Genomic DNA, 26,468 nt, shown 5'->3' on the forward strand with positions numbered 1-26,468 from the left:
AACCCTCTGCATTAGTGGGATAAAACTGCTCCTCTTTCTCACTGAAGAACTCCAAACAAAAGGGATTTGCTGGACCATAGTCATGTAATTAGATAGTGTGTATGTGTTGCAGATTTCAGATTTGGACGCAGTTTAGTTTGGCAAAGTCGTGCTGCTGGAAAGCCTCTGTTTCCTTCTGCCTGTGCCACCCACAGATCTGTAATAAATTCCTCTCATCCAAACTTTCATAAAGCAGACATTTGGAAAAGATTTCACAGATCAGTGTGCGTCATCGCAGCCTTTCAAGTTGTTTCAGCCATGGAATATTTGAATTACAATCTGCAGTTTGTTTGAGTATTTGGGGTGTGGGAGTTTAAGACTGTTAACTGTTTCTTTATATTTGCCTAAAGCTTCCATAATGAGCAAGATTATAAAATAAAATTATGATTTTCAATTACAGAGGGGGGAAAAAAACCTTTAGAGCCTTGCCAGGAGATTCTCTTCTTAGAGAAATGAGAAAGTTATCTCTCCAAAACATGACTCCAAAAAGTGTTTTTCACTGATGACCAAGGACATTCAGATCCACTGCTGTCGGAATAATTATGGCACTCACGTCCACCAACAACAGTGAGATGGCTCGTGTCAGTTCTCTTTCAGCTGTGAGCTCATTTGTTTGGAGTTGGTGTCTGTGTTTTCATCTTCTTAAATGTTTTCCTGCGTTTGTGGACATAAAGTCTTTTGACACATTTGGTCACTGCAGTGAGACGCTTGAGAAGGAAATGCTGTCTTTTCATAAGATAGCAATGCTGATTATGTTGTCAAGATGGATTTAAGTCAGGTAGAAAAAACTGCCCAGTCTCCCTGCTCTGTAGACCCTTATGCTGTATATTGTAATTTAGTAGGCAGCTGTCATATTGAGTTTTGCCATTATCCAGTATGTACAGACTCAGACTGAATATACTGGATGTGATCAGTCAGTCTCTCTCTCTCTTTCTGTCTAGCTCTCTCTTTCCCTCTCTCTCTCTTTTTCTCTTTATCTCTCTAAATGTTTGACACTTGCACAAGTTGTAAAACCGCCATTATTTTAATGTTTCAAGTGAATATGAATCCTGAGATGAGCTCCAATCTAAAAGACACTCATTCATTTAATTTGGAAAGTATATCCAAACTATTGACTGGTGCAGTGTAAATAAAAAAACTACATGAGTCAATAACCAATAATTGATTAAAAATTCTTCTCCTTTAGTCTTGTCCCTTTAGGGGTCTCCGCAGCGTTTCATCCTTCTTCATATCAGCCGATCCTCTTCATCTTCCTCTCTAACAACAACAGCCCTCATGTCTTCCTCACTACATCCATCCACCTTCTCTTTGGTCTTCCTCTTGCTTCACGTTTTAATTACTGATATTTGTTTCAAGTTTGACGTACTGTATTAGCTGGATCTCCTGTGTTATGCCAGAAAGGAGATCCAGATTATCCAGATTATTCATTACATATTCACAACTGTGACATAACAAAAATTCTGCAGCTGTCCAACGCTTCCTGACGAAACCCCAGATCCAAATTAGATCTCGACCTATTCTTAAAATAAGTGCCAAAGTGCTGTAACATTGCTACCACATGATTCTGAATTTCAAAAGAAGATTTTCATAATCAAAAACTCTCATTATGAAGCTCAAACCATCACGAGAATTTCTTTCAACCACAATCACATAATAGGAAACTGAGCTGCAGTCAGTTCAGTATGCTGGATGCTCTCTGAGTGCTGCCTGGAATTAATATACTGGTACATGGTATAAAATTGTCTAAATTATATATATATAAAAAAGAAAGATTAATTCTTAATTTGGTCTGTGCTCGGTGTGTGTTTTAGTGTAGAACTATCCATACTCAAACTATCATCATATTTCTATGACAAGGAATACATTAATATTCTAATTGCATAAAGCAGAAGAGACAGAACTGTCATGAGACTCGGATGTGCCTCTGACAGCAGTGACGGTGTAGCGTTACTGTATGTGCTCTACTTTATTGCATATGTCATTGATATTTAAATGAGATGAATGAATGTCACCCGAACATGAAAAGAACTTGTGAAGCATGTCCTACAACGCTTTCACTTTTCACCCCGTCTTACTTCTCAGTCATAAATTCAATTTAACACACTTAACTCCTTGGTGTTTTTCCACTCATGGTGACCTTTTACCAGCAGCAGGCTGTGCATTTCCTGCTGAGGCCTTCAATAATATCCTATGTAGTCCTACCTAAATCAATATATTGATACCTCATAATACTATCAGTATGACAACACAGAATCCATACAGAATCACACTTACACATTACATCACCTTCATAAAGTATATAAGCTAGTTAAGCAAAGCTAAGATACACAGATACTCTAAATTTTAAGAGATTAGTCAACAAGTTTGTTCTGCACATTGTTGCCATGTCATACAGAACACCGGCAAACCGATTCATTGAAAATAAAAGTTAACAGATTATGTAACAAAAATAAAAATAACATGTTTGCACTCACCAACGTGAATTCCTTCATAGTTCCTTCTTATTTAGCATTAAAATCCATGCTCCTTTCTTTTCTCGAGAAGACTTCAATGGTTCTGTTGTACAGTTGGTCTGTGCATTTTATTCCCATCAATAAGTCCTTGTCTGTGGACATGGAGGCTAATGCTGAAAGCCGAGTCTGTCCTGTCATGCTTCTAGCAGAAGTTTAATATGCTTTAATGAAGAGAATGACCGGTCAGCGAGACTTTTCCTTTCAAAATCAGCCATGGCATACTTACATTACAGTTAGTTGTTTCAAATCTAGGAAGGTCAAACAGTAAGCCGTGGATCTTCTATTGGTGGAAAAGGCTGTATGTGGGGAATTTTTTTTCAATATGTCTGAAATATTAATTGTGCGTGATCTTGAAATCTATTCCAAATCTGGCAAAGAATGTTGTTGGTTGTCATGGTGTCGCTGGTCGTGTGTCCAAATGTCATTTTTCGCTGGCCCTCTCCGTGAGTTAGGAACATTCCAGGTATGAAGAGTGGACATTAAATATCAATAATGATAATAATGGATTAGATTTCTATAGTGCTTTTCTAGACACTCAAAGCGCTTCAAAGTGGTTCACTGAAAAAAATCACACTCATTCACACACCAGCAAGTCCCTCACTTGAGGGACAGAGGGTAAAGTGTCTTGCCCAAGGACACAACGGCAGATGACTAGGGGGAGCGGGATTAGATTCTTCCACTTTTGTGGGTCACAAGGGTTGCTGGAACCTCAGCAGACTACGGACAATGGGGGGGGGGGGTTAGTGCCCTTATCAGTAATGGTCATTCAGTTCTATACTTTATGTCGATTACTTGTCAGGAACATCCTCAGAGGATCATCTCATTCTTCACATTGTTTTAAAGCCACTGACAACAAATCATATGTGTTTGACACACCTTGATCAGTTATTTAAGGACACAATAGCTTACTTGTTTACTGACAAGCAATCCCCACATCTGGACTGTTTTAAGTTTGTTGAGAAAATAAACATGCTTAGACTTGAAACTGGCTGGAAATGCATATTTCTATAAATTACGCATATTATCAGCTTCAATTCTTTTTCATTTATCACAAGGCATTGCAGCACAACGGTGTGAAAACTAATATATTCAGTCAAGTGTAAGATCATTTAGTATAGTGAACTTAACAGAAACCAGAACATTTGCATTAATTTAAAATTAACAGCAGCGATGTGTTTTCTAACAGCTACATTAATTCTCTTAACTCAGGCTAGAAACTCCTGAGATTTGCAGGACGTTTCCTGTTATATCTTTGCTTATAATTTCGACCTCATCGGGGATGGAAGTGTGACCTTGTGCAGCTTTGAGCTGTCTCAGCAGAGCGTCTGCCTGTTTGGAGACAGAGGGTGTATGTAGGTCAGCATGGCCCGGCATGCTGTGACAGCAGCATGGTCACTGTGCTGTGCAGCCGGACAGGGATTGAAGCAGACAGAAAGTCGGCATAGAGAGGCCCCCCTCTCACGTCACCACTGATGCTTCCTCATTTGCCCTCTTAAACACTTTGACATTATCAGGCCACACAGAGCAACGTCCACCCTCATTATTCTCACCTTTGGTAGTGCCGCAAAATGGCAAAGAGAAAGAAAGCGGCAGAAACACAGATCAGGCACCAGATCGCAGTACATGTCCGACATGCTGGGATGCTCTTCTGACGGGCGTACCATCTATTTAGGAAAATAACACTAGAGAGGTTCAAATGCAACAGTTCTGATGATCAAAACAGAAAACAACACAGCTGACGAACTGAAAACTTTTATTTAAGATTGTGAAATTATCAAGAACCATTACAAAAACATTCCAATAAAATTAAACATAGCATTGACATTCTAGACATTATTTTTAACACATAATCCACCAAACTAATCCTTTTAACACGTTTAACTGACAAACGAAATGCCAAGTGTAAGTCCCAAAACTAATGACATACTGCCATCCAGTGGCTGACGCCCCTGGGTTCGCATGTTCAATATACACGGTAATGTGTCACCGATGGAGGCATTGCATCTGAGATCAAACTCAACAACACAAAGAATGTGTGAAGCAGCTGCAAAGAGCCCAGAGAAATGGAGGTTTGTCCAGTCCAAGGTAGGATGAATGTTAATGTGATTAAAGGTGAGTCTCTTGTAATTTGGCAGATCCTGGGTGAAGAAGAAAGGACGACCTCATCGGGTATAAGGGTGCATGGAACTAGATGCAGATTTGATGTTGGTCTTGATGCTGCTTGGTATTTTTCCTAAGGAAGAGAAATAGGGTGTGAAAATAACTAAATGCACATGAACACATAAATTATCTTTTCCAGCTGTAAACAGAAAGAAAGAAGTCACTAAAATTGTTTTACAACTCTGGCACACAACTTGTGTTTTGTTACCAGTAGATGGTTTAAAATCAGTAAAATGGTTTAAACATTTAAATCACAGAAGACGTTTGGGGCCTTCGTTTTCTATATCATTTAAAACTGCTGTTCATCACTGGACGACAAAAAGGACAAGATGGTTAGCTGAGAAAACAAGTTTCTTCAAGGAAATGTTTCTAGGTCTGAATTCTCCAGACACATCTCCTAAAGCACTGAAGGAAAAGTCCGGTTATTGAAAATGTTGAATAATGAAGAGTGCACTAGTCAGGAAGAGCAGCATTTTGTGTAGCAGGGTAACATTTATAAAATCTGTTATACTGACCTATTTAAACAGTTCCTGTGTAATTTGTTTATTGTAAACAGTTGATGAACATTTTGTCAATAAACCTAATATATAATGGTTGATAGCAACTTGGTTTCTAACTGTACACAACTACCAAGAGAAGAAGTGGCTAAAAATTGACAAGAGTTATAGTATTTAAAAAGTATTTAGGAATCCTTACATTAAGAAAAAGTCACATTTATTCTGTTTGAAGAATCAAGGAGTTTTATTGCATCTGTAGTCTTTGTTTTCAAACTATTTTCTCTCAAATTCATAACTTTCACAATGCAGGTAGTCCTCAACTTACAAACATTCGACTTATGAACATTCGGACATATGAACAAACGCTTCTTGCTGGATGTGCTGAAAAAATTGGTCAAGAGTTTCTTTAAGTGTTTTCTTCTCCTCGAGGATTAAATTATAAGAAGCGAAAGTTTAATATAGACTAATTCAAATTCAAAACTATCACTTGAATCACACGTGACACCTAACGATAGATATTGGAAATACATGTATGTACTTTACGTATGTTGTGTTTTTATTCTTATTTATTGTACAGTAACATGATATGTGTTTTTAATGGTTTTTCTAGTGATTTTGAATCCAGTGTTTGTGGTGAGCAGACATTAAGTTAAGTGAAATGACTTAAACTTGATTTTTTTGGGGGGGGTTTTGGAAACCCGATGTATAATCAAGAACAACTTCACTGGAAACGACCTGTTCTTGTTTTTTTTTTCACTATGCGTTGTTTTAAAGTCCTGTAATTGTTTCTGGTAAGTCTATGGAAATAGTAATTTTGTAATTTAGAATAGTACATAATGAAATTTAAATGATCTCAAATGGTGATTATAGATTGCAATTTAGTAAATAACAACAAACAATTCATCTTAGAACATCCTCTTGGAACTAATGGTCATAGGTTGAGGACTACCTGTATTTTATCTTACTGTAACCACCACCTAACACTTTTACATGAGCACAGAAGAAGAGTCAACAGATGAAAATAGAGAAAAAACACTCCAGTGAAATACTAACCCAGCTCTCCAGGTCTCCTACCTGGCTGCCCTTGCTGCTGTGGAGCCACAGGGCCTCCCAGACCTGTTTGCTGAGCTGAACCACCACCAATAGTGACCTGTTGTAATGTTGGCCCTCCACTCATAATGGAGCCTTGTCCAGGATGTCCAGAGGACACGGGACCTGGAGGCCTACATTTGGAAAGGCCCTTCCCAAATGCAACAGCTCCCACCAATGCATTAGTGTCAGCAGGGTTGAAAGATGGTTTGTTCTGTCGTATCGCTGAAAAAACATAGCCAAATATTTTTAACATAACTGAAGTTAGCATATCTATATTTTAAAATTAAGTACTTGGGGTCAACAGTCCAGAGCAATGGAGAGTGGAAAAAGAGGACAAAGCGTGTACAGGCAGGATGGAACGGGTGGAGAAAAGTGTCAGGTGTGAAGAGTTTCAGCTAAAATGAAAGGAAAGGTGTACAAAACTGTGGTGAGACCAGTGATGTTGTTTGGTCTAGAGACAGTGTCACTGAGGAAAAGACAGGAGACAGAGCTGGAGGTAGCAGAGATGAAGATGCTGAGGTTCTCTCTGGGAGTGACCAGGAAGGATAGGATCAGGAATGAGTACATCAGAGGGACAGCACATGTTAGAGGTTTTGGAGATAAAGTCAGAGAGGCCAGACTGAGATGGTTTGGACATGTCCAGAGGAGAGATAGTGAATATATTGGTAGAAGGATGCTGAGTTTTGAACTGCCAGGCAGGAGGCCTAGAGGAAGACCAAAGAGGAGGTTTATGGATGTAGTGAAAGAGGACATGAAGGTAGTTGGTGTGAGAGAAGAGGATGCAGAAGACAGGGTTAGATGGAGGCAACCGATTCCCTGTGGAGATCCCTGAAGGGAAAAGCCGAAAGGAAAAGAAGATCTATATTTAAAAATTAGTCTGTGAGGAGTCACCAGACAAACAAATAGCAGCATACCTGTGCTTTCTGCATCTCTGTCATCACGAGGGTTGTTGAGTTTCTCAAGCAGATTGGAACACAGTTTATTCAACGTCTGGATCTGTTTCTGTTGGGGGAAAAAAGCTAGGAGGGTTGAACAATGCAAACTAATCTACAGCTATATTCGTTAGAGTTCTACAGCTGAGTAACACAGCTCAGTCCATATGACGACTGACTGACCTGGGCCACCTCTGGACCAATTCGTGTCGCTTCTGCACTCAGCTGTTTCTCCTGCTCCTCTACCTCTGGATCGGGCTTCGTCCGCAAGTAGTCAGGTACAATCTCATGGCTGAACACTGGAACACGCTGTTCTGTCAGTTTCTTGGAGGAAATGAGTGTAAGAGGTCAGTGGAGCAGTCAAATTTCATTTAAAAAAAAGAAAAGAAAGTGGCTTTAAGGCTCACTGCTAAATCCTCATCGCGGTCCTGAGACAGAAGCAGAGGAATTATAACTTGGTTGCGAAAGGAAGGCGTCTTCTCATTCTTCAGAAGTTTGTTGATGGTGTTCAGCTGACCAGATAGAAGAGCAAAGTTGTCCAAAACTGAGGGCCTGAATGAATGAAACACGCCATCACTGAATTCATTCGAAAACTTCAACAGAATCATTCTGACACATGCAGATCCCATAAAAACGCTTCCTTAGACGTCTATATTTCATTCTAGTCGTTCATGATGTAATGACACCATTACTGTTTAACCTACAGGGACGTCACTTTAGTTAAACCTGACACGTCGTCAGCCGCAATGACACGACGTAAGCTGCCTGAAAACTGAGTGACTTAGTACTTCCAGCACAAACTGACATCCATCCCTGTTTTGTTTAGTGCTCCTTTTACCATGTTAATCGTTCGTATTCATTTTCCAGCTTATAAATGAAACTGTGCAGCGCGTTTTTGACGTGCGCCACCCGGGAGATGAGAGACTCCACCGACGCCTCCAGCTGCTTCTCTTCTCGTTGCTGAAAAAGAAAGGGGAAAAAGGCAATGATAAATATAAAAAAAAAAGTATAGCACACCATAATCCACAAACACAGTTCGTGGAAATTATTTGGGATGTTTAACAGATACGTTTTACCCGCCGGTTCCCTGTCAGCTAAATGTGACCAACCCCAGTTTTCTGTTGTTGAACTATTTCAGCAAGCTAATGCTATCTACACCTAACCTTGTAAAGATGGAAAAATGAAAGAAATAGAAAAGACAAAGTTGTCCGCCACGACCAGTCAATATTATAACAAGTAAATCGTGTATTACCTGCATTATTCAGCTACTGGATGATGATACAATCACCCTACTGGCGGAGTTGCCCGTAAAAACGCTCTAGAAACAATCACTTCCGGGTTACACCTTCAAAATAAAAGATCCTTTTCTACCGGTGGGCGGATCGATCCAAATATCGACGCTATCGATACCAAGTCGGCATCGGTATGGGAGCAATACTAGCCTGTTGAGATCGATTTTTTACTTTAAGTCCCCCTCCGTGTTTAGACGTCTCGTCACTTGGCTAAAAAATGATAATAAAGCATTTTCTATTTAATTATAAGCGCTGTCCTGATTACAGTATATCCTGGTTCTTAAGAATTTAACATTAAAAGGAAACATCATTGAAAAAAACACTTCAGGTCATGAAAAGTAATTGATATTTAGCAATTCATTGACGCATCCACCTTTTTTTATTGAAAAGTATCGGCATCTGCGATACTGGCCTGTATTTACTTAGTATCGGATGGATATCCAATATATTATGTATAATCACACACCACAACCTTATTCCTCTTTTGTCATTTGATGTTCGTTGGCAAAGCTTCTTTCCACTGCTTTCTAACAACAACAACAAAAAAGAACAGAAACAGCCCTGGAACACCCGAAACCTATCATTTCCTAGTAATTCCCTACCAGGTGTTAAATTGCTTGTCCTGACGCATCTAAAGTATTTGTGTAAAGTATCAAAATTCTTCTATGTTCTTCTGCATCTGAAGACAATGAAGAACTAGATGTTGATTAGACTTTTGATTTGATTATAATTTCCCTAAAGGCAGTGTGACTGCTCACACGCACTGTAGACACTGATATATTGTATGTGTCACCCACAACATAATCTATAACTTCATCATATCTATCTACCCACCCATCCACCCATCCACTCATCCATCTATCCATCCATCCATCTATCCATCCATCCATCCATCCGTCCATTCTTTTTCTCTTAGACGATCACAAGCATCAGTTTTTATATTGTATAGAAATACAATGAGCCAAATAAAAGGTGAGAGATAAAAGGTGTCTGATAAAAACGTGGAGTTGTGTAGAAAAATATCTGACCGTGTTCCAGGCATTTTGCAGCAAGGCTTATTTGAGGTTGGCACAAAAACAGTGAGATACAGAAAACTACTTACCTGCTGATGCAGATCTATGATGTATCAGTAGGTTTGGGGGCCCTATTATGAGAATCACACTTTTTCAGGTCTCTACATATACATAGTGGTCCTCCCTAACCCGACCAATTCCTAGAATCTGGTAAACAAACACTTCCTGTATCAATAGATATTTGGACTTTTAGGAAGTCGTGGCTCTGAACGACTAGATTCGACCACAAAGCGCTAGAATAGACATTCTTGACGTCAGACTTTGCACTCTGCTATTGGACAGCGTATTGGACGATATGGATTGGTGGACATGCTCAAGGGCGTGGACGATGTTGATTGATTGACACGCCCAAGGGCGTGGCCATCTCCAAAACGGAGTTCTTTGTGTCTGACGTGAGGCAGCAGTCTGTTGAAATGGCATCTGTGACAAGGAGACAAGGTAGTTGTTCAGTTGTTGATTGTACAAATCAACACCAGTGTTTATCTTTCATCCCATCCAATGAAGAACAGAACAGACCTTGGTTGCATTTCATTTTTAATGGCTCTCTGCAGCTACTTCGCCTGCACGTTTGTTTGTGTGTGAACCACTTCACTCCAGCCTGTTCTAGCAATGAGGGTCAGTCCAGACGGGGCTTTGCCTGAGACTGATCCTCATTCAAGGATCACTCCCAACCATAGGGACCAAGGACCTGCACCCCGGTTAAGGTACGTCTCACCACATTTATCTTTTTTTGCAGTTGTCTGTTAGCATGGGTGATCAATTGCTATTTGGCTAATTAGGTAGTGCTGCTTTGTTTCGTGTGTGCGCTCCAACGTGTGCGTGCTAAACCTACAGTATCTACTGTAGGTACAACGTGTGTGTGCTAAACCTACAGTATCTACTGTAGGTACAACGCACCAGAGTTGGGCCCACATTTTATCTTTTTTCTTTTTGTCGGTTAGCCTGAATGAAGTCATGCTATGTAGGGAGGTCTCCTTTGTTTCGCGTTTGAGTATTGTGTGTTTGCGTGCACTCCCACACCTGTGTGCATGCTGGCCTACAGTATGAAGTAAAGGTATGTACAAGTCATATTCCATACAATGTTTTAATAAAATTGGTTAAATACAATAATGTTCTAAATATTATTGTCTACAGGTGTTAGTGAATGCACATGTGTTGATAGTAGTTCAGTAAAAAAATAAGTGTTGTGTATTAGAATTTTCCAGCAAGACAGTAAGTGAAGACTTTAGTATAAAAAAATTTGAGACAGATTCATGTATGTCATATAATGTTTTGTCTCCTTATTTCGTTACATTTGGTGTACCCCTCTACAAGATCCACTTTCCAAAAGCTTTTGAAGGGACAATGCAGAGTCAAACCTCACAAGACAGAGCCAACATTCTGTTAGTGTTGCAATATTTTAATATTTCAAAAAAACATGTTTAGAAATTCTGTTGGTAATTGTTCGCACAAACCACAGTAAAAAGTAACCATACAAATAAATAAATTGGTAGCAAGTACCAGGATGTATTTTGAACACAATTTTTCTAAACAGAGAAATGAATCAAACAATATCAATAACAGTACAGATCTATATTTGTGTTTTATTGAACAGGTTTTGTAGCTGACATGTTGGACCTCATATGTGACAAAGTCTTGATGGACTCCATGCCATACACAAATGAGATGTTGTCCATTCCTCTCCCCGAGAATCTGTCTGCCCAGTGTGAGCATCCGGATAAGGAGGAGGTCATTGCCAGCTACATGACCAGGTTCAACTGAGACTCAGTCTAAATCCAGCGTAGAGGCCTTTGTCTTCAGGAAACTCCTGGCGTATGTGAAGGACCACACATGCTGGGATGACAACCCGGATTCTGCAGCCTAAGTAGCCCCAGCACCAGCCAACAAAGGTGCGATAGTCTGCACCATCTACAGAAAAAGGACACAAAATTTTTTATTTCAATGTTTTCAATCCCGAGTATTACAACTGTTGTTGATTTCCTGACAGGATGGCTCTGTGTTCTCATTATTGTTATTGGATGTATTGTTTTATGTAAATAAATGCTTGTATATGTCAACAGAAATGAATTGTGAATACCAAAAAATGTTCAACATGTCTATTAAGATAAAAATCAAGGTGTCGCAAATACAATATATTAGACTTTGTTGTACCTATATATGTCATGTTACTGCATTAATGAAGGAATGCCTAATGAGGCAAAATAAGACATAACTAGTTTTTATTCCGACATTTTTCAAAGAACGACTTACCGATGTATTGGTCTCAGACGTGAAGGGCCATACTCGGCCCTCAGTACGTGACCGGCCGTTTGTAGGGTGTACACGTTTAGGCACACAGGCTGGAACCCAGGATGTTGAGTCATGCACGGAACTTCATCAACCTCCTGCAGACGGCTCCTAACCTACAGTGGAAAACATAGTAAAGGTCATTTGAATTTACAATTGTAAAAGTAGCCGAATACCGTAGAGACATAACTGTGGTTTAGCTGTGAGCTTGCTACTTGTGTCTCCCAACAGCAGATGTTTTCTGCTTCTGTTGGCACACATTCAGTGTCCACAGGAACACCTGTACAACAGGTGAAGACACCTCAAAATAGAGTATATAAAGGCATCACTGCAATATGGTTACATCATTTCACCATTATTGGTGTGATGGTAGCAGGTGTTAGCTCCGTGTGTCTTGTCACAGAGAACTGCCTCAAATATTTAGCAGCTTGGTAACGGGTTTAATCAATGTGATGGAAAAATAAAGTAACTTAGCCGTGAGCAGAAGCTAGCATTAGCCACATGGTAATAACTATCAGAACCACTATCAGACTTTACTGTCACTTATAGGAAACACATCTGTACATATACAAAACACATAATAAGACATGTGACATTATTACTGTGTGATGAGAGGCGGGAGTAGAAGCTAAAGTAGCTACCGGACGATGCTAACGTCCTGTGATGACGTAGGTTACACAACAACACAACACAGAACAAACTAAAGTACCGTTCACACGTACTAACCATTCAGAAACGTCCTGCTGCAGCCGCACAGTCGGTGTTTCTTTAGGAGCCCCCGCTTCTGGGTCCGTCATAGATGTAAGCCGACACGATGGGTCCTCCAAACGCCATAATGCTAACAAACGTAACGCCGGTCAGTGTCCCGTTAGCCTAACGCTCTCCTTCAGAGGGGCGTGGCCCAGGTGAAGGAGGCGTGGACCAGCGGAGCTCATTAGCATACTGCAGCCGGAGGCCTGAAACGAAGCGTTTTGTGAGTAGCTCAGATGAGCGATTTTGAAAAGCTGATATTTAGGACCACAGATCACTTTAGGTCAAAATATTTGGAATACAGTCTAGTTGGATATCTGGTAGCTGAATGACATTAAGTTAAAAATACATAATATGGGACCTTTAAACCGTGCCAAAAATCACCAAAAGAAATGTTTATTATTTCTAACACGTGGTTTTAGCCTAAAGGGACCAGTTGGAAATTGAAAGGGGGAAAGAGATTCATCCTTGTCGATAGGTGGTTCTCATGCTGAGAGCTGGAGGTCTACCAGGGTTGATACTGAATGATCAGTGCTGTCGTCGTCCCTCAGACCAGAATGTACTGGATGAGAGGGACACTAGCTTCAGTTCCTGCCAAGTTAAACACCTGATAAAGTTTCACAAGCGTACAACGAGCCTGCTTCTGACTATTTGCCAAAAGCAGGAAATGGACTTCTTTGAGATTGTTGCTGTTTCCTGGTCTGTCAGCGAGCTTGTTTGGTGGAGCGATTTATATCCTGACAGAGGACATGAGAAGTGATGCAGTCAGCTGTTAGACTAGGAAAACATCCACCAGCTCACTGTTTCTTTGTTCCATCAAAAGCTGCAACTTTAAAGACATTTTGCAATGTTGTCAATGGCACATCTGTCACAGTTCACTAGAGCTACTCATTAAGCAAAAGTCTAATCAATAAAAAGTTTACAAAATATCATGACCTTTTCTCCTCACTCATTCTATGTGTCTTTAAAATAATGGCTATTCTGATGAAGCAAATCTTTCATCATAATGGACCTAACCCACCAGCTCCATCCTGTGCTCAGTTCAACCCATCCCTCCACACGGTGATCTTCCTTACAGTCTCATGATGAAGTCTTTAATTTCCTGACATCAACGACTGGCTCAGCAAATAACACCATATCCTGTGAAATAGACTTGCAGACATCAGATTTTGGCCATGGAAATATTTTACTTAGTTTATCTACTGACCTCTGAACACTCAAACATCTAACTCACTTTAGAACACACCGGACAAGCCAGAACCTTCAGATGGCGATAATACCCTTTCAAAGAGGCTCTAAGACATAAACAATAGAAAGCAGAGAGAATTGAGGGTTCAGCTCTGGATTATGCTCCTAGTGGCGTCTAGCAACAAGGAACATGAAGTTTGTACTTCTCATTGCAACAGCAAAATCTGCCGCCTCCATCAACTGTGGACATGGCACAAGGATGAGTGTCGTGCAGCTGACAGCTGGAGAATGGACAAAGTCCACTATTTCAGCAAATTAACTGACTGTAAAAGATTAATTGATAAGACATGATAAATTGAAGAGCAGAGGATTGATAAAATCTTTAGGTCACAATGGACAAGATGTCTCTATCTTCACCATTTAATTACCATAAACAAAAAGTACACTACACTACTGGAATAGGATGTCACACAATGGCATACATTGCAGAAATTACAGTAAATATGACACAAGTCCAGTATTTAGTGTGTTCTGCCCATCAGTTGCTTTTATTCAGAAAGGAAAAGCTTTTTCAGAGAAGACATTAGAAATCCAGTGGTATAAAAATCTGATATCAAATCCTGGTGAAGGCTCTTGGGTATATATCCCTCCTCCCACTGCCAAACACAAACACACACACAACCTTTATTAAACGAACAGAAAGACTGCTGTGACTTGTTTATACTGAAGTAGCTTGCCGTGAAAAGAAAGGAGAGAACTGAACAGAAGATCAGCAGACATATGACTATGTGTGTGTGTCTGGTGCTCAGCACTTGACGAGAGGACGAGGACAATGCTGGCTATAGAGAACACTCCTGTAGAACACTCTGTAGAATCCTCACAAGTCTGGAACAGGCCGTAGAACACTCGTGATTCTAGAAGAGGCTGTCGACATCGGACATTTCCACAACCACTGTCTTGAGCTGGGTGTAGTACTCGATGGTGACCTGACCGTTCTCTCTGCCGAAGCCTGTAGGAACACAGTAGAGATCAGCTCTACTCAATCGCTACACTCACTTCAATGTTATTACCATTAATTCATAGTGAAATTAATGGTACTTATTAGCATTTTAAACTTAAAGAAAATAAAACAGATCAACCGCTTCTGAACACTTCTGCAATTTCCTATCACAGGATCCCAACATGAAATAAGATTTTTTACCACTTAAAATTCCACAAATATCAAACGGCAAATTTCCAATACAGTACATGAGATACATGTACATAAAGCACTGGCAAAAAATATCCAAATGTGCTGCAGTACCAGAAACATATGCGACAAATTCCAAGGAAATTGAAATTGAAAAATTGAAAAGATTCTTATTTTGTGTATTAGGGGAAAAAAACCACATTATCATTAGAGATCTGATGTGGAAAACAAACATGACCCAGTCTGTTGTCATGGAAAAAGAAAAGCTAATAAAAAAAAAAAAAAAAAAAATCCCATAATATCAAGCTTTATTAAAAAATATTCAATTGTTATGTTCTGGAAATGAACCTGGGTGTACAGATGGAACCCATCCCTTCATCATTTTTGGATCTCTCTTTTTCTATACTTCTTCTTCAGATGTTGAGAATTTTTTCTCTCAAGGTCCAGAACTGTTTTGTGGTAGAAAATGATTGTGTTAAATTTTTTGCAGAAACTGTTCTCCTAAATCATCGTACCAGAATTCTTGTATCCTCCAAAGGGAACTTCCACAGGGCTGACATTGTAGTTGTTAATGAAGCAAGTTCCTGCCTCCAGATTAGCAGCCACACGATGGGCTCGAGAAATGTCCCTGCAGATGAAAGGATTTCATGTTGAAGCACAAAAAAATAAAATAAATTGTGAATGGTCTGAATCGAAATCACTCAGGGATAAAGAGACTTCTTATGCCCTTGAGTCCATTATTGCATAATGAGCTCCTCTCTGTAATCACTCCAGTTTATCAGCCGCTTTGTGGAAATTAATTGTATACATTGTGCAATCAAAGAAATAAAAGTTGTGTAAACGTTATGGTTACAACAGACTGCTGGAATTTGATGAGTCCACACAATTTGTGTCCTCTACTGACCTGGTGAAGACTCCAGAGGCCAGACCATAGGTGCTGTCATTGGCCCTCTTTATCACTTCCTCCTCGGTGTCAAAAGGCAGCACGGCCATTACTGGGCCAAAAATCTCTTCCTTGATGCAAGTCATGTCGTCTCTGCAGTTATCTGCGCCAGGAGATTAACACATGGTGTAAAAAAAAAACCTGAACATTTGTGATGAAATGAGTAATTCATTACACAAACTGAAGGCACATTGGAAGCTTACCAAGAACACAGGGTGACATGAAGAAACCGTCTTTTAGTTTGGGGTCACTGGGAACAAGAGGCTCTCCTCCACAAAGTACTTTAGCTCCCTGGAAACAGGAAACATTGCTGTGAGTACATCCCGTGACTGCTTTAGGGTCTAGTGAACACTATAACAAACAAACTGATTGTTACACACCGCTTTCTTGGCCTGGCTGACATATCCCAGCACCTTCTCCAGCTGTGGTTTGCTGATGAGTGCTCCCATCCGGGTGCTCTCCAGCAAAGGGTCACCCACATGGATCGCCTTAGTCCTCTTAACCACTTCCTCTAGGAACTGGGGCAAAATCTCTCTTTGCACATAGACTCTGGTGCCATTGCAGCAAACCTAGACAACACCAGGAGAGCCTGTCAAGCACCGGATCAGGATCAGCTTTGACACTATATGACACGATGCACATCTAGGACAACTGTGTCACCTGTCCCTGTGTGAGGAAGTTAGCCATGAGCGCTCCCTTCACTGCATTCTCCATCTCGCAGTCTTTGAAGATGAGGAGGGGAGATTTCCCTCCAAGCTCCAGAGTCACCGGCTTCACTCCCTTGGAAGACATTTCCATGATCTGAGCAAAAGAAGAACACTTTAAAGAATGACCAACATTTCTCTTTTTCCTACTTTCAATCCACTAGTTTCCATTGATTAGCAAAGATAGAGAGGCATTCAGAGGGTTGCCAATCTCCACCAAGTCATAACATGTACCATCACCATGGCTACACTAAAGGAAGAGGAAACAAACCATAGATTCTCACTCTTATCTGGATTTACTTTACCCATGTTCATGACATGGAGAAAACCTACAGTATCAGGAATGGACGGAGAAACAGCCTTCTAGTTTAAGACTTTGTATGATCATCACTCCACAAAGTGAAACACTCGTAGGAACACGAAGGATAACATTTTGAACCTGACTGGGACGTCGGGCAGCGATGCACTGAAAACTGTTCTACTTCAGTGTTTGAGGATTCTGCATCCTGTAGAAGAGACCTTAAATGTTTTCTTCTGGTAACTAAAATTAAGATTAATTTATTGATCTCCATAGGGAAATTATTTAGCGCACTCTAGATCGCATTTGTTAGTTCAAACGCATGCATATTAGCACAAGGGGCCTGCAGGCATGCAGTGGAGCTCTACCGCTGTGCCACTGACGCCCCAGATATCACTGCCAGTGATTAGGCTGCTGACTTGTTAAAACGACTGCATCACACTCGTCTTTGTACCTTTTTGCCAGTGGGGACGCTGCCAGTGAAAGAGACTTTGGCCACCATTGGATGATGGCAAAGCAAAGTGCCAGTTTCAGCTGCACCCTGAACCACACAGAAGAGCCCGTCGGGAACCCCCGCCTCTTTGTAAATCTCAGCAAGGATGACGGCGGTCACAGGGGTCATGGGAGAGGGCTTAAACACCATGGCATTACCTACACACGGTCACATGACGACATGACCGGTTATGGTGTTTGTAGGATTTTTTAATAGGTTGCTTGAATTCAGTTTTATTAAATACACACTATCACAAACCTACCACACGCCAAGGCAGGAGCAGACTTCATGGTTGCAATCTGAAAGGGGAAATTCCATGCACCGATTCCTGCACACACGCCGAGGGGCTCCCTCCTGGTGTAGGCGAAAGCTCCACCAGGCAGCTGGATATGCTGACCTACAATGAATGAAATACAAATCACAGTAAAAAAAAACAAACCCCAACCCAAACTGATACATTTGAGCAAAAATGTAAGTGTGTGCACTCACCTGAAAGTGTACCAGCCAGGCCAGCATAGTACTCAATACACTGCCAGGCTATATCAATATCTGCCACTGCTTCAGTGATGGATTTCCCATTATTGATCACTTCTAGCTTGGCAATGTTCTCCTTTCTTTCCTGTTTGTATTGAAATAACAAGGGAAAAAAAAAAAAGATTTCCAGTTGGAAAACTTAGACCGTTTCAAATCTAACTTAGTGTCAGCGAGTCCAAGCATATACTGTCTATTTTAGAGCGACAAATTGAGGTTAATTATTATCTGTCGTTAACTGTCGGTCTTTTAGGGTCTTTTAATGAACGACTAAAGTGCTTCCAAGGGTCAGCTCTAGTTGTTTGGACGACGCCGACGCTGGTTTCCAGCTATGCAGCATCTGGTCGTGACAAACAGCGTCTCCGTCTCACCCTGATGATCCGGGCGGCCTCCAGCAGCACCCGGGCCCTCTCCATGCCTGACAACTTGCTCCATTTCAGGTAGGCATTGTGGGCGCTCTTCACCGCTTCATCCACCTCCTCAGCACCACATGGCACCATCTGACACAAGACACGACCTGCAAATGTAAGAGAAACCGGTTTCAGATCAGCACTACTGCAGGACATGAGTGACAAAGTATACCATTAGTCAACAAAGTAACACCATGATGTAGGCTAACAATGTGTGTTCATCAATGTTGCTTGTCAAACACACTTCTCTACTATTACTACTGCAGTCCTATAGTCAGAAGAACTCTTTTGTGTTCATTGGTGTACTTGTTGTGTAGCGTGCAGACCTTCAAACAGAGCTCATTACCCCACAACAGCTAGATTTGCAACTATTTCCGAACTCCATTTACTAAATGATCATTTACCAGTCGCTGGTTCGTAAACGGGCTCAAGGTTCTTCTCCTGCCGGGGTTTGACTCTCTTCCCCCCCCAGTAGTTGAGGTCGTCCGTGACCACCACGGCCCCCGTGGAGGCTCCGGGCATGCAGTTGAGGATGGACTGGGACATTCTGAGACGGAGAGGCCCTGTAGGAACACACAGTCAGTCCAATGGCTCTCAGGACGCCTTCAGGGCCGGTTGTTCTTTCCGGTATTCCGTGCTAACCTCTGCAGGAGAGACGCTAGCAAACGTGTGAAGGTTTACCGTCAATAAATGAGGACACGACACAACTTACCGAGAGCGCTTCAGCAGACGGTGTGCAAGGAGACGCTGAGCTGCCGAGGATATAAACGCGGAGAGACGCCCCTCCCATTCCCCTCAACGCGTTAATACCACGCCATTGAGGCGACAGCGAATGGGACTTGAACGCCTCCCACTCGAGAAGACGGGCCAACTCTGTTAAAGACCATTCATCAGAAAACGCCCATAGAAAGGAAACACGTATGAATAACTTCTTATCTTTCTTACAATCTGCATTGCAACTATGACGACCACCAGAAGGATGGATTGTTTGAGGTTACCCACCAAAACCAGGAAAAAGAACACAAACATCTGAGAGGGACACTGAAAACTCGTGGATGTCCTGACTGGACCTTTGTGAGGACTTACACAAGATCCAACTGCCCTCATGTCTTCCTCACTACATCCATCCATCTTCTCTTTCGTCTTCCTCTTGCCTGGTAGCTCCATCCTCATCACCTTTTACCAAAATACTCACCATCTCTCCTCTTGACGTGTCCAATCCATCAAAGTCTGCTTTCTGTTTCCAGAACATCTCATGTTGGCTGTTCCTCTAATGAACTCATTTCTGACCCAATCCAACCTAGTCACTCCTAGAGAGAACCTCAACATCTTCATTTCCTCCATCTTCAGCTCCACTTCGTGTCTTTTTTTCAGCGACCCCATGCCACACATTCAGAAGACCCACCTGGTGTATGCAGTTAAATGCACCGAGGAGTGCTCAGGTGTCCTACACAGGGGAAACCAAACACCCACTCAACAAGAACATGGCTCAGAAGAGTCAACTCTTCAGGACAGGACTCAGCAGTCTTCTACCACTTCAAGGAAGAGGGACACACAATTCATGATACAAATGTACAGATTTTGGACAGGGAGGACAGATGGCTTGAGAAAAAGAGTGAAAGAATCCATCTCTGAATGGGGGAAGGGGGGTCTGTGACATCATCTATCACCTATTTACGATCAGATCCTTTGAATCTCCCCAGACCAACTACTCAGCAGGTAGACTCATGTGAAGTGGCTAATACTAATGGACACCAATAGCATACAAGGGTTTAGGGACGTCTTTGAAATTCATAATTCAATCACCCCCACTGACACTTCCTCAAACTCCAAACCACCGTTGAGCTAGGTGGGTCTTTGCAACGGTGACCACACCTCACAGAGTTTAGAAACTGAGACGAGCCCAATCAGCACAGAACTGAAGAACTCTTGATGAGAGGTGAAAAATCTTCAAGGAACTTTCTAAAGTCTACATACAGTCTTTTTATGTGATTGTTTCATCATCATTATCAAAGTAAGACAAACATTTAGATCAATATATAAACATTGATCATACATAAGTGTAATCATAAAATTTTATTAATAAAAAAATTGGGCACACATGCATTAACACTGACAAATGGATCAGATAGTACTGTGTCAATTAATAATTAAAATGCCCTGCTGATGTATGGCATATGATGAGGATATAAAGATGTGTTAATCCTTTTTAATGAACATAATTACAAATGTCTTTCTCTAATTTGTGTTCAACATGGTGAAAGTTAAATAAACAACACACAGATGTGACGTCCATCAGGCAGCAACAGAACACGCTGGAGCAGTTGGAGGTACGAACAGGAACGTCACAGTGCTCCGACAGTAGAATTCGTCTGATGTTCAGGAAAACTTGGCTGCCTGGGGAGGAGGTCCGAGGAAACCCCCAGCTTGTTTGGTAGCAGCTCTGGAGGGAGCGAGGCCGAGCATCTTTTGAATGTTCTGGTGGAAAGACACAAAACAAAATATTCCAAGTTCTATCTAAGACCAACCACTTCGTTGTTTTGGTTTTTTCATATTTACTGTCATAAATTCACTTTACAGGCTGCACTTAATTCTTCCTGATTCAGGAAAACTTGGGGTGTGGTAAATTCTTTTTCCGGTGGGATTCTGATATCTTGATGAAATAGGTTGGTCTAGCTGGTGTACGTGCAATAGAAGTAAAGTTGTGTACACAATATGTGGAAAATCAGATTGGAATAATTGCAGAGTAAATACTTAGTGTAATTCCGCGGCAGAAGACAAAAAAAAAAGAAAAAAAAACTGGCTCACGAGGCAAACAAACCACATTTTTTTGGAACCCATGGTTCTGAGTAAACAGTGAGGGTGTGACCTGAGGCCTGTACCATAAAGCTTCATTAACCTAGCCGGGCTTCCTCCTACTTATCTGGCTTCACTTAACGAGACATCCGCCTTCCAGATTTTCGGTACCATAAAGCCGGCTATCAACTCACTAATTCGAGACATCCGCCTTCCAGATTTTCGGTACCATAAAGCCGGCTATCAACTCACTAATTCGAGACATCCGCCTTCCAGATTTTCGGTACCATAAAGCCGGCTATCAACTCACTAATTCAATTCAGGCTTGTCCACTCTAGATCTGTGCACGCTCACATAAAAAGGGCGGAGACTGCTGCATGCGACCAATCACTAGGGGTGGGCGGATCGATACAAATATTGATACTATCGATACTAAGCAAGTACTTGGATCGGATCGATACTATTGTCCTGTGATCGATACTTTGCTCCTCCACCAATTTCCTCAAAGCTCCACTTCTCTGTGCAAATAGCGCACCCCCCTCTCTCTCTCGCCCAGCGCCCCCTGCTACTCTCTAGGCACACCTTCAGCCCCTCCCCCTACCTGCTCCTGGCCTGCTGCATCCTCCGGACAGAGACAATGTACTCTGGCAGAGGCTTTTCAACCAAAAAATCAACAAGACCCACGTAATCTGTTTTTCACAATGTAATTGGGTATCAATTTTAGGAGAATGGTTCAATGTTTATATGTTCACCCAGTTGAAAAAAATCTTGTTTTACTAAGGGCTACAGCTATCCATTGCCCAAGGAATCGATTAATGTATTGATTAATTCTATTACTAATCAGATAAAAATACAAGGTTCACAATATGTTATTGATATTGTTATTTACTGTATGTGACTGTTTTCCTATTTGGTCTGCATTGTAATGACATAAATTAAAGTTATATAGTAAATGAGAAGAAACACCATTTCCATTAGTGTAATATTTATTACCCCAAAAATGAGTCTCTCGTAATCTCTAACTTATTGTGAACCATGTACATTAAAGTGCTAAACAAACTTTAATTCCTGAAATAACATTGCATTGCTGCTTTTTTTTGGTTTGACTCTCTTGACTTTTGTTCTGAAACAGTTGTTCTAGTAGAAGTATTTTATTTTTTTATACTGTTAAGGTTCGCATTGTAGTTATTTATAAAAAAAATGAAACATTTTTATTGCCTAAAATATTTGTGCTGTGTTTATCACAATTATAATAAACTAACTTGGGGGGGGGGTCAGTTATTCAATGATCAGGACATTTCCAAACAAAAAGTATCGGTATCCAATCGGTATCGGATCGATACCAAAATTCCCACTATTGTCCACCCCTACTGTGCACCAAGATCCACCGGGTTCTCATAAAACAGACAGGCCATTTTCCAAGAGAACTGATTTGTCAGTAGATGGGGCTTTTATACCTGCTGAGTTCTTATCCTGAACTTATCCTGCACCGGAGCAGGTTAGGTGTTCAGTATAGGTTACCACGACAATGTAGCCCAAACGAAAGTAAGCCACCTTTATGGTACCGAAAAGCCAGGGTTAAACCCGAAGTTATCTCGCTAAGTCGTAATCCAGCTTTATGGTACAGGCCTCAGATCATGTGCCATTGTGTCAGTGATTTCAGAATGATGCACAAACAATATGATGCAGTAGAAGACTGCTGCTAATGGAGAATGTTGATAAGTCATGTTCAAATCCGTTCCATTGTGAAAAGACGTCCTTCAAAAGGGATTTCACTGGATCTGATCTGAGTTGTCCTAATATCAGGTATTAAACCTGCACGCTGGTGAAGTGAAGAGGTTACCTGTCGAATGGACATGGTACAGAGGATGTACAGGAAGATAAAGGAGCAGTCTGTGTAATCCTCGCCCAGCAGGTTGCGGTGTGACAGTCCTTGGATGTAGGACAGCGGCACGAAGGGCAATTTGGCCACCACTCGTCCATCAAAGCTGAACATAGAAAGAGAAAATAAAGAAATGACAAAGCAGCACAAAAGTTCCTTGTTCTCCACCAATTCAGGGTGAGACAAATGGTTTCACCCCACAGATGAATAAACATCAATCAACGGGCACTGGAGTGTGACATTTAACAAAATGAGTGAATGTTCTCATACCTCTAGACAGGAAATTTTATTATTATCAGTTCAACGCCCAAATAAAAAGTGTGATACTCAGAAGTGATTAGATCTTCTGTCCCTCCATTTACAACACACAATTAAACCTATATTTAAACTCTTCACCATCAAGCAATATAAAATCATATATGTGAGCCACAGGAGGGAGGATGAGGCTAGAAAAGAGCTCCTCCCTTGGTGTTAGGCCCTTTCTTTCCAGTCAATCTGACTTGTGGCGGGGGCTTCTAGAGGCGTGGAGTGAAATTTCTCCAGATTATCTCAACAAATTAACAGCTAGAATGCCAAAGGTCTGCAATGCTGTAATTGTTGCAAATGGAGGATTCTTTGATGAAAGAAAAGTTTGAAGGAAAAATTTTCAATACAAATCATAGTCTTGACTACATTTACTATTCATTTTTCAACCCATGATGGTAAATAAAAGAGTGAATTTTCATGGAAAACACAAAATTGTCTGGGTGGCCTCAAACTTTTGAATGGTAGTACAGTGTGCCCTCGTGCATTCACGCATCAGCGCTCGAGAATTCCATCTCAATCGCGGATTTTTGGTAGGCAGTCACATGATACCATACGCGCATTTTATTGGCTGATGGCATCCAGAACTGCGCTACGTTTCATGTGTCTCATATGACTTATGTGAGAAACAAAAGTGCTTTAAACAGTCTATCAGAGTGTGGGAAAAGGTAATACAGATAGAAGGTGGTTTAATATCAGTGTGGGGAGGGTTCATAAACGTTTAAATTATCGTAAATAATTAGAATAATAGTTTGTCGCTGTGTCGTGGAATTCATTAATTGCGTTTGGTTCTGGGAACGCCTTAACCGCGAGTAAGGAGGGCGCACAAAGTTACTTTTCCCTTTAAATTTAGTGCAGCTTACATTCAGATGTGCTTCATAGTGCGGAATTTACAATACGTTACTTATTTGCAACACATGAACTTATCTCCTTTAATGAATCAGTCTGACCTTTAAATGAAATAATAAAAATGTTCCATGAACTTACATAGAGTTGAACATGCCCATCAAAGCTGTAAAGCAGAAACCAATGGCAAACATGGATTTCATTCGGACCTAAAAACACACAATAGATTAAAAACGTAAAAAATTACACTTCATTTAACCAGAGTTTGGAAATACTAACACTTTCAAATATAAATGTATTTCCGTGTTGATGATTTAAAGGGTAGATATAGTTTTTAACATGTCATTTCTTGTGGATACATGTTGATAGATTAATCTCTCAGTTTATCCCCTGAAATCATTCATACATTGACAACCAGTGGACTCTCACCATGGACAAGTCTCTGTTGTTATTCTTCAGCTTCTCTTCTTGTCTTTCTAGAACGGAACAAAAACCGAACAGATCACAGGCCTGATCCATAGACCAAAAGAAATTCAAGCTTTATTCATTCGGTCAACTTGTTTTCCGCTTAAATAGAGCTTCTAACCACTTCGTACTTACCGATTTTTTTCTTCTGTTGTCGTCCTGCTGATTCTGTGATCGTCTCCTTTTTCTTCTCAACTTATGTAAAACCAAAGCACAGTCAATGCATTTTACAATCAATAATCATTCAGTACAAAAAAGAAACAGGAGTCACTTACGTTTTTTGCTTTGCTTTTCAACTTCAGCCTTTAGTCTCTTATATTTCTCAGTCCGATACACTAAAACCCAGGTAATCCCTGTGGACAGCACAGGAAAGAGAAGTTGGTTTCCTTGCGAACATTCCAAAGTTTACTACATTGTTTAAATTTTCTGACATAATGGTTCATAATGTTGAATTTACAGAAATACACTTTTGACAATAGAGTGGACGGTGATTTATTATTTGCTATGTATTTTTTCTCAACGTATTGATCCACAACAACACAACATCTGAAATCAGATTTTTATTTGTATTTACTGATGGCCTAAATGCAGAAGGCGAGTCTCCAAAAGCGGCCCTAGTAACTCATACGTCACAAAAAAGTTTGACGTCAAACTCTTACTGTGAAATTTTGACCGGAAGCTTTGTTCATTACTTTGCATTAAAAATTGATTGTCTAACACCACCGCCGAGCTTATCAAACGTTACATGTTTACACACATAACAGTAAATAGCAAAATAACAGTAAAAACTTTCTGTGTCTTTTTTGTAGTAAAACTCAGAAGAGATAAAATATAACATTTGTGTGATTACTGAAATGCCCTTATGATAACCAACCGGTTGCTGTTTCAGAAAGCTTTCACTCACCTTCGGCTAACAGAGCCGTACAAACAGAGATGAACACAATCAGAATCGTGTCAGCAAACATTGTACTCATGATGAATTTGTCCAATTTACCCGAAAGATAAGTACAATAAAACTACTACTACAGATTAGATCCTGACAGACGAGCCCTCTTAAGCTTAATACCGATTTGTCAGCATTACGCATACAAAATACTTCCGGTTCACATTGCTCCCCCACCCGGAAGTGAATGTAAAAAAACGTTCTGGTACAACAGCAACTCCATTGCGTCTGCTTTATCCTGCCTCTGATTGGCTTAGAATAACGACGGCATCTGAAGTACATTACTGTACATGCTGCATACATTTACCACGGGACATTGAACATTAAAGTTAAATTTAAAAAAAAAAACTTTAAACGACCGCTCCATTTGAATGACATGTAAATTTGTGTAAAAATGTACACTTTTTTGTGAGGTATTGGGTTAAGATTTTTAAGAAAAAATATTTTTAATTTAATATTCTGATTCTAAAATTAGTGGCACACTATTTAGTTGAATATCATGCATACTGTATGTATGTGTGTACAGACCCTGAACACACAAACACACACAGGGGGTCTGTGCACATGCAGGGGAGGTAGAGAGGCGGACAGCTCCTTTGTGGTGCGCCCACTATTGCTATACTACATGGGCCTTTTGTTTTTTCTGCTAGTCGGCAATCAGAAAAAAATTTATTTGTCATTCCTTCATCCTCAATACCCTCTTATTCCTGTGTCACAGGTGGGGAACCCGAGAGCCCAGGGGAAAGGGGGGAGGGGGGTGGCATGCAGAGCGGCATTAGCGCCGGGAGTCGCCTTGCTATGCGGCGACTGCGCCTCCGTACCGCACACACTTCATTATGCGTT

The 26,468-nt window shown here is 40.8% G+C and overlaps 3 protein-coding genes and 1 long non-coding RNA gene across 5 annotated transcripts; all 4 read right to left on the reverse strand.

Annotated features, from left to right (window-relative positions):
• Positions 1-4,295: 4,295 nt before the first annotated feature.
• Positions 4,296-8,560, reverse strand: med8 (mediator complex subunit 8). 2 transcript variants are annotated; one of them, XM_068319421.1, is made up of 7 exons: positions 8,486-8,560; positions 8,072-8,193; positions 7,641-7,785; positions 7,417-7,557; positions 7,216-7,303; positions 6,284-6,523; positions 4,296-4,785 (listed from the first exon to the last, which is right to left on the reverse strand). In XM_068319421.1, exons 1-7 carry the CDS (start codon positions 8,489-8,491, stop codon positions 4,715-4,717), a joined length of 813 nt encoding a protein of 270 aa, XP_068175522.1. In that variant the 5' UTR covers positions 8,492-8,560; the 3' UTR covers positions 4,296-4,714. The 2 variants fall into 2 exon arrangements, with proteins under 2 accessions (XP_068175522.1, XP_068175521.1); XM_068319420.1 differs by having other exon boundaries at positions 6,263-6,523.
• Positions 8,561-10,982: 2,422 nt separating this feature from the next.
• On the reverse strand, positions 10,983-13,591 carry LOC137599120 (uncharacterized). Its single transcript, XR_011036751.1, has 3 exons — positions 12,611-13,591; positions 11,849-12,000; positions 10,983-11,506 (listed from the first exon to the last, which is right to left on the reverse strand). It is a non-coding gene; the product is annotated as an uncharacterized lncRNA (long non-coding RNA).
• A 751-nt stretch (positions 13,592-14,342) lies between these two features.
• aldh9a1a.1 (aldehyde dehydrogenase 9 family, member A1a, tandem duplicate 1) lies at positions 14,343-19,247 on the reverse strand. The gene is made up of 12 exons (XM_068319828.1): positions 19,103-19,247; positions 18,795-18,953; positions 18,352-18,497; positions 17,939-18,068; positions 17,712-17,846; positions 17,411-17,607; positions 16,615-16,755; positions 16,335-16,523; positions 16,158-16,245; positions 15,916-16,057; positions 15,527-15,639; positions 14,343-14,831 (listed from the first exon to the last, which is right to left on the reverse strand). Exons 2-12 carry the CDS (start codon positions 18,934-18,936, stop codon positions 14,737-14,739), a joined length of 1,518 nt encoding a protein of 505 aa, XP_068175929.1. The 5' UTR covers positions 18,937-18,953; positions 19,103-19,247; the 3' UTR covers positions 14,343-14,736.
• Positions 19,248-20,451: 1,204 nt separating this feature from the next.
• On the reverse strand, positions 20,452-25,770 carry tmco1 (transmembrane and coiled-coil domains 1). The gene is made up of 7 exons (XM_068319695.1): positions 25,587-25,770; positions 24,958-25,035; positions 24,818-24,877; positions 24,647-24,693; positions 24,359-24,426; positions 23,030-23,174; positions 20,452-20,868 (listed from the first exon to the last, which is right to left on the reverse strand). The coding sequence occupies exons 1-7, from the start codon at positions 25,654-25,656 to the stop codon at positions 20,770-20,772; spliced, it is 567 nt and encodes a 188-aa protein (XP_068175796.1). The 5' UTR covers positions 25,657-25,770; the 3' UTR covers positions 20,452-20,769.
• Between the last annotated feature and the right edge of the window lie 698 nt (positions 25,771-26,468).

The sequence above is a fragment of the Antennarius striatus genome, chromosome 7 (assembly GCF_040054535.1).
Source record: "Antennarius striatus isolate MH-2024 chromosome 7, ASM4005453v1, whole genome shotgun sequence".
Taxonomy (NCBI): Eukaryota; Metazoa; Chordata; class Actinopteri; order Lophiiformes; family Antennariidae; genus Antennarius; species Antennarius striatus.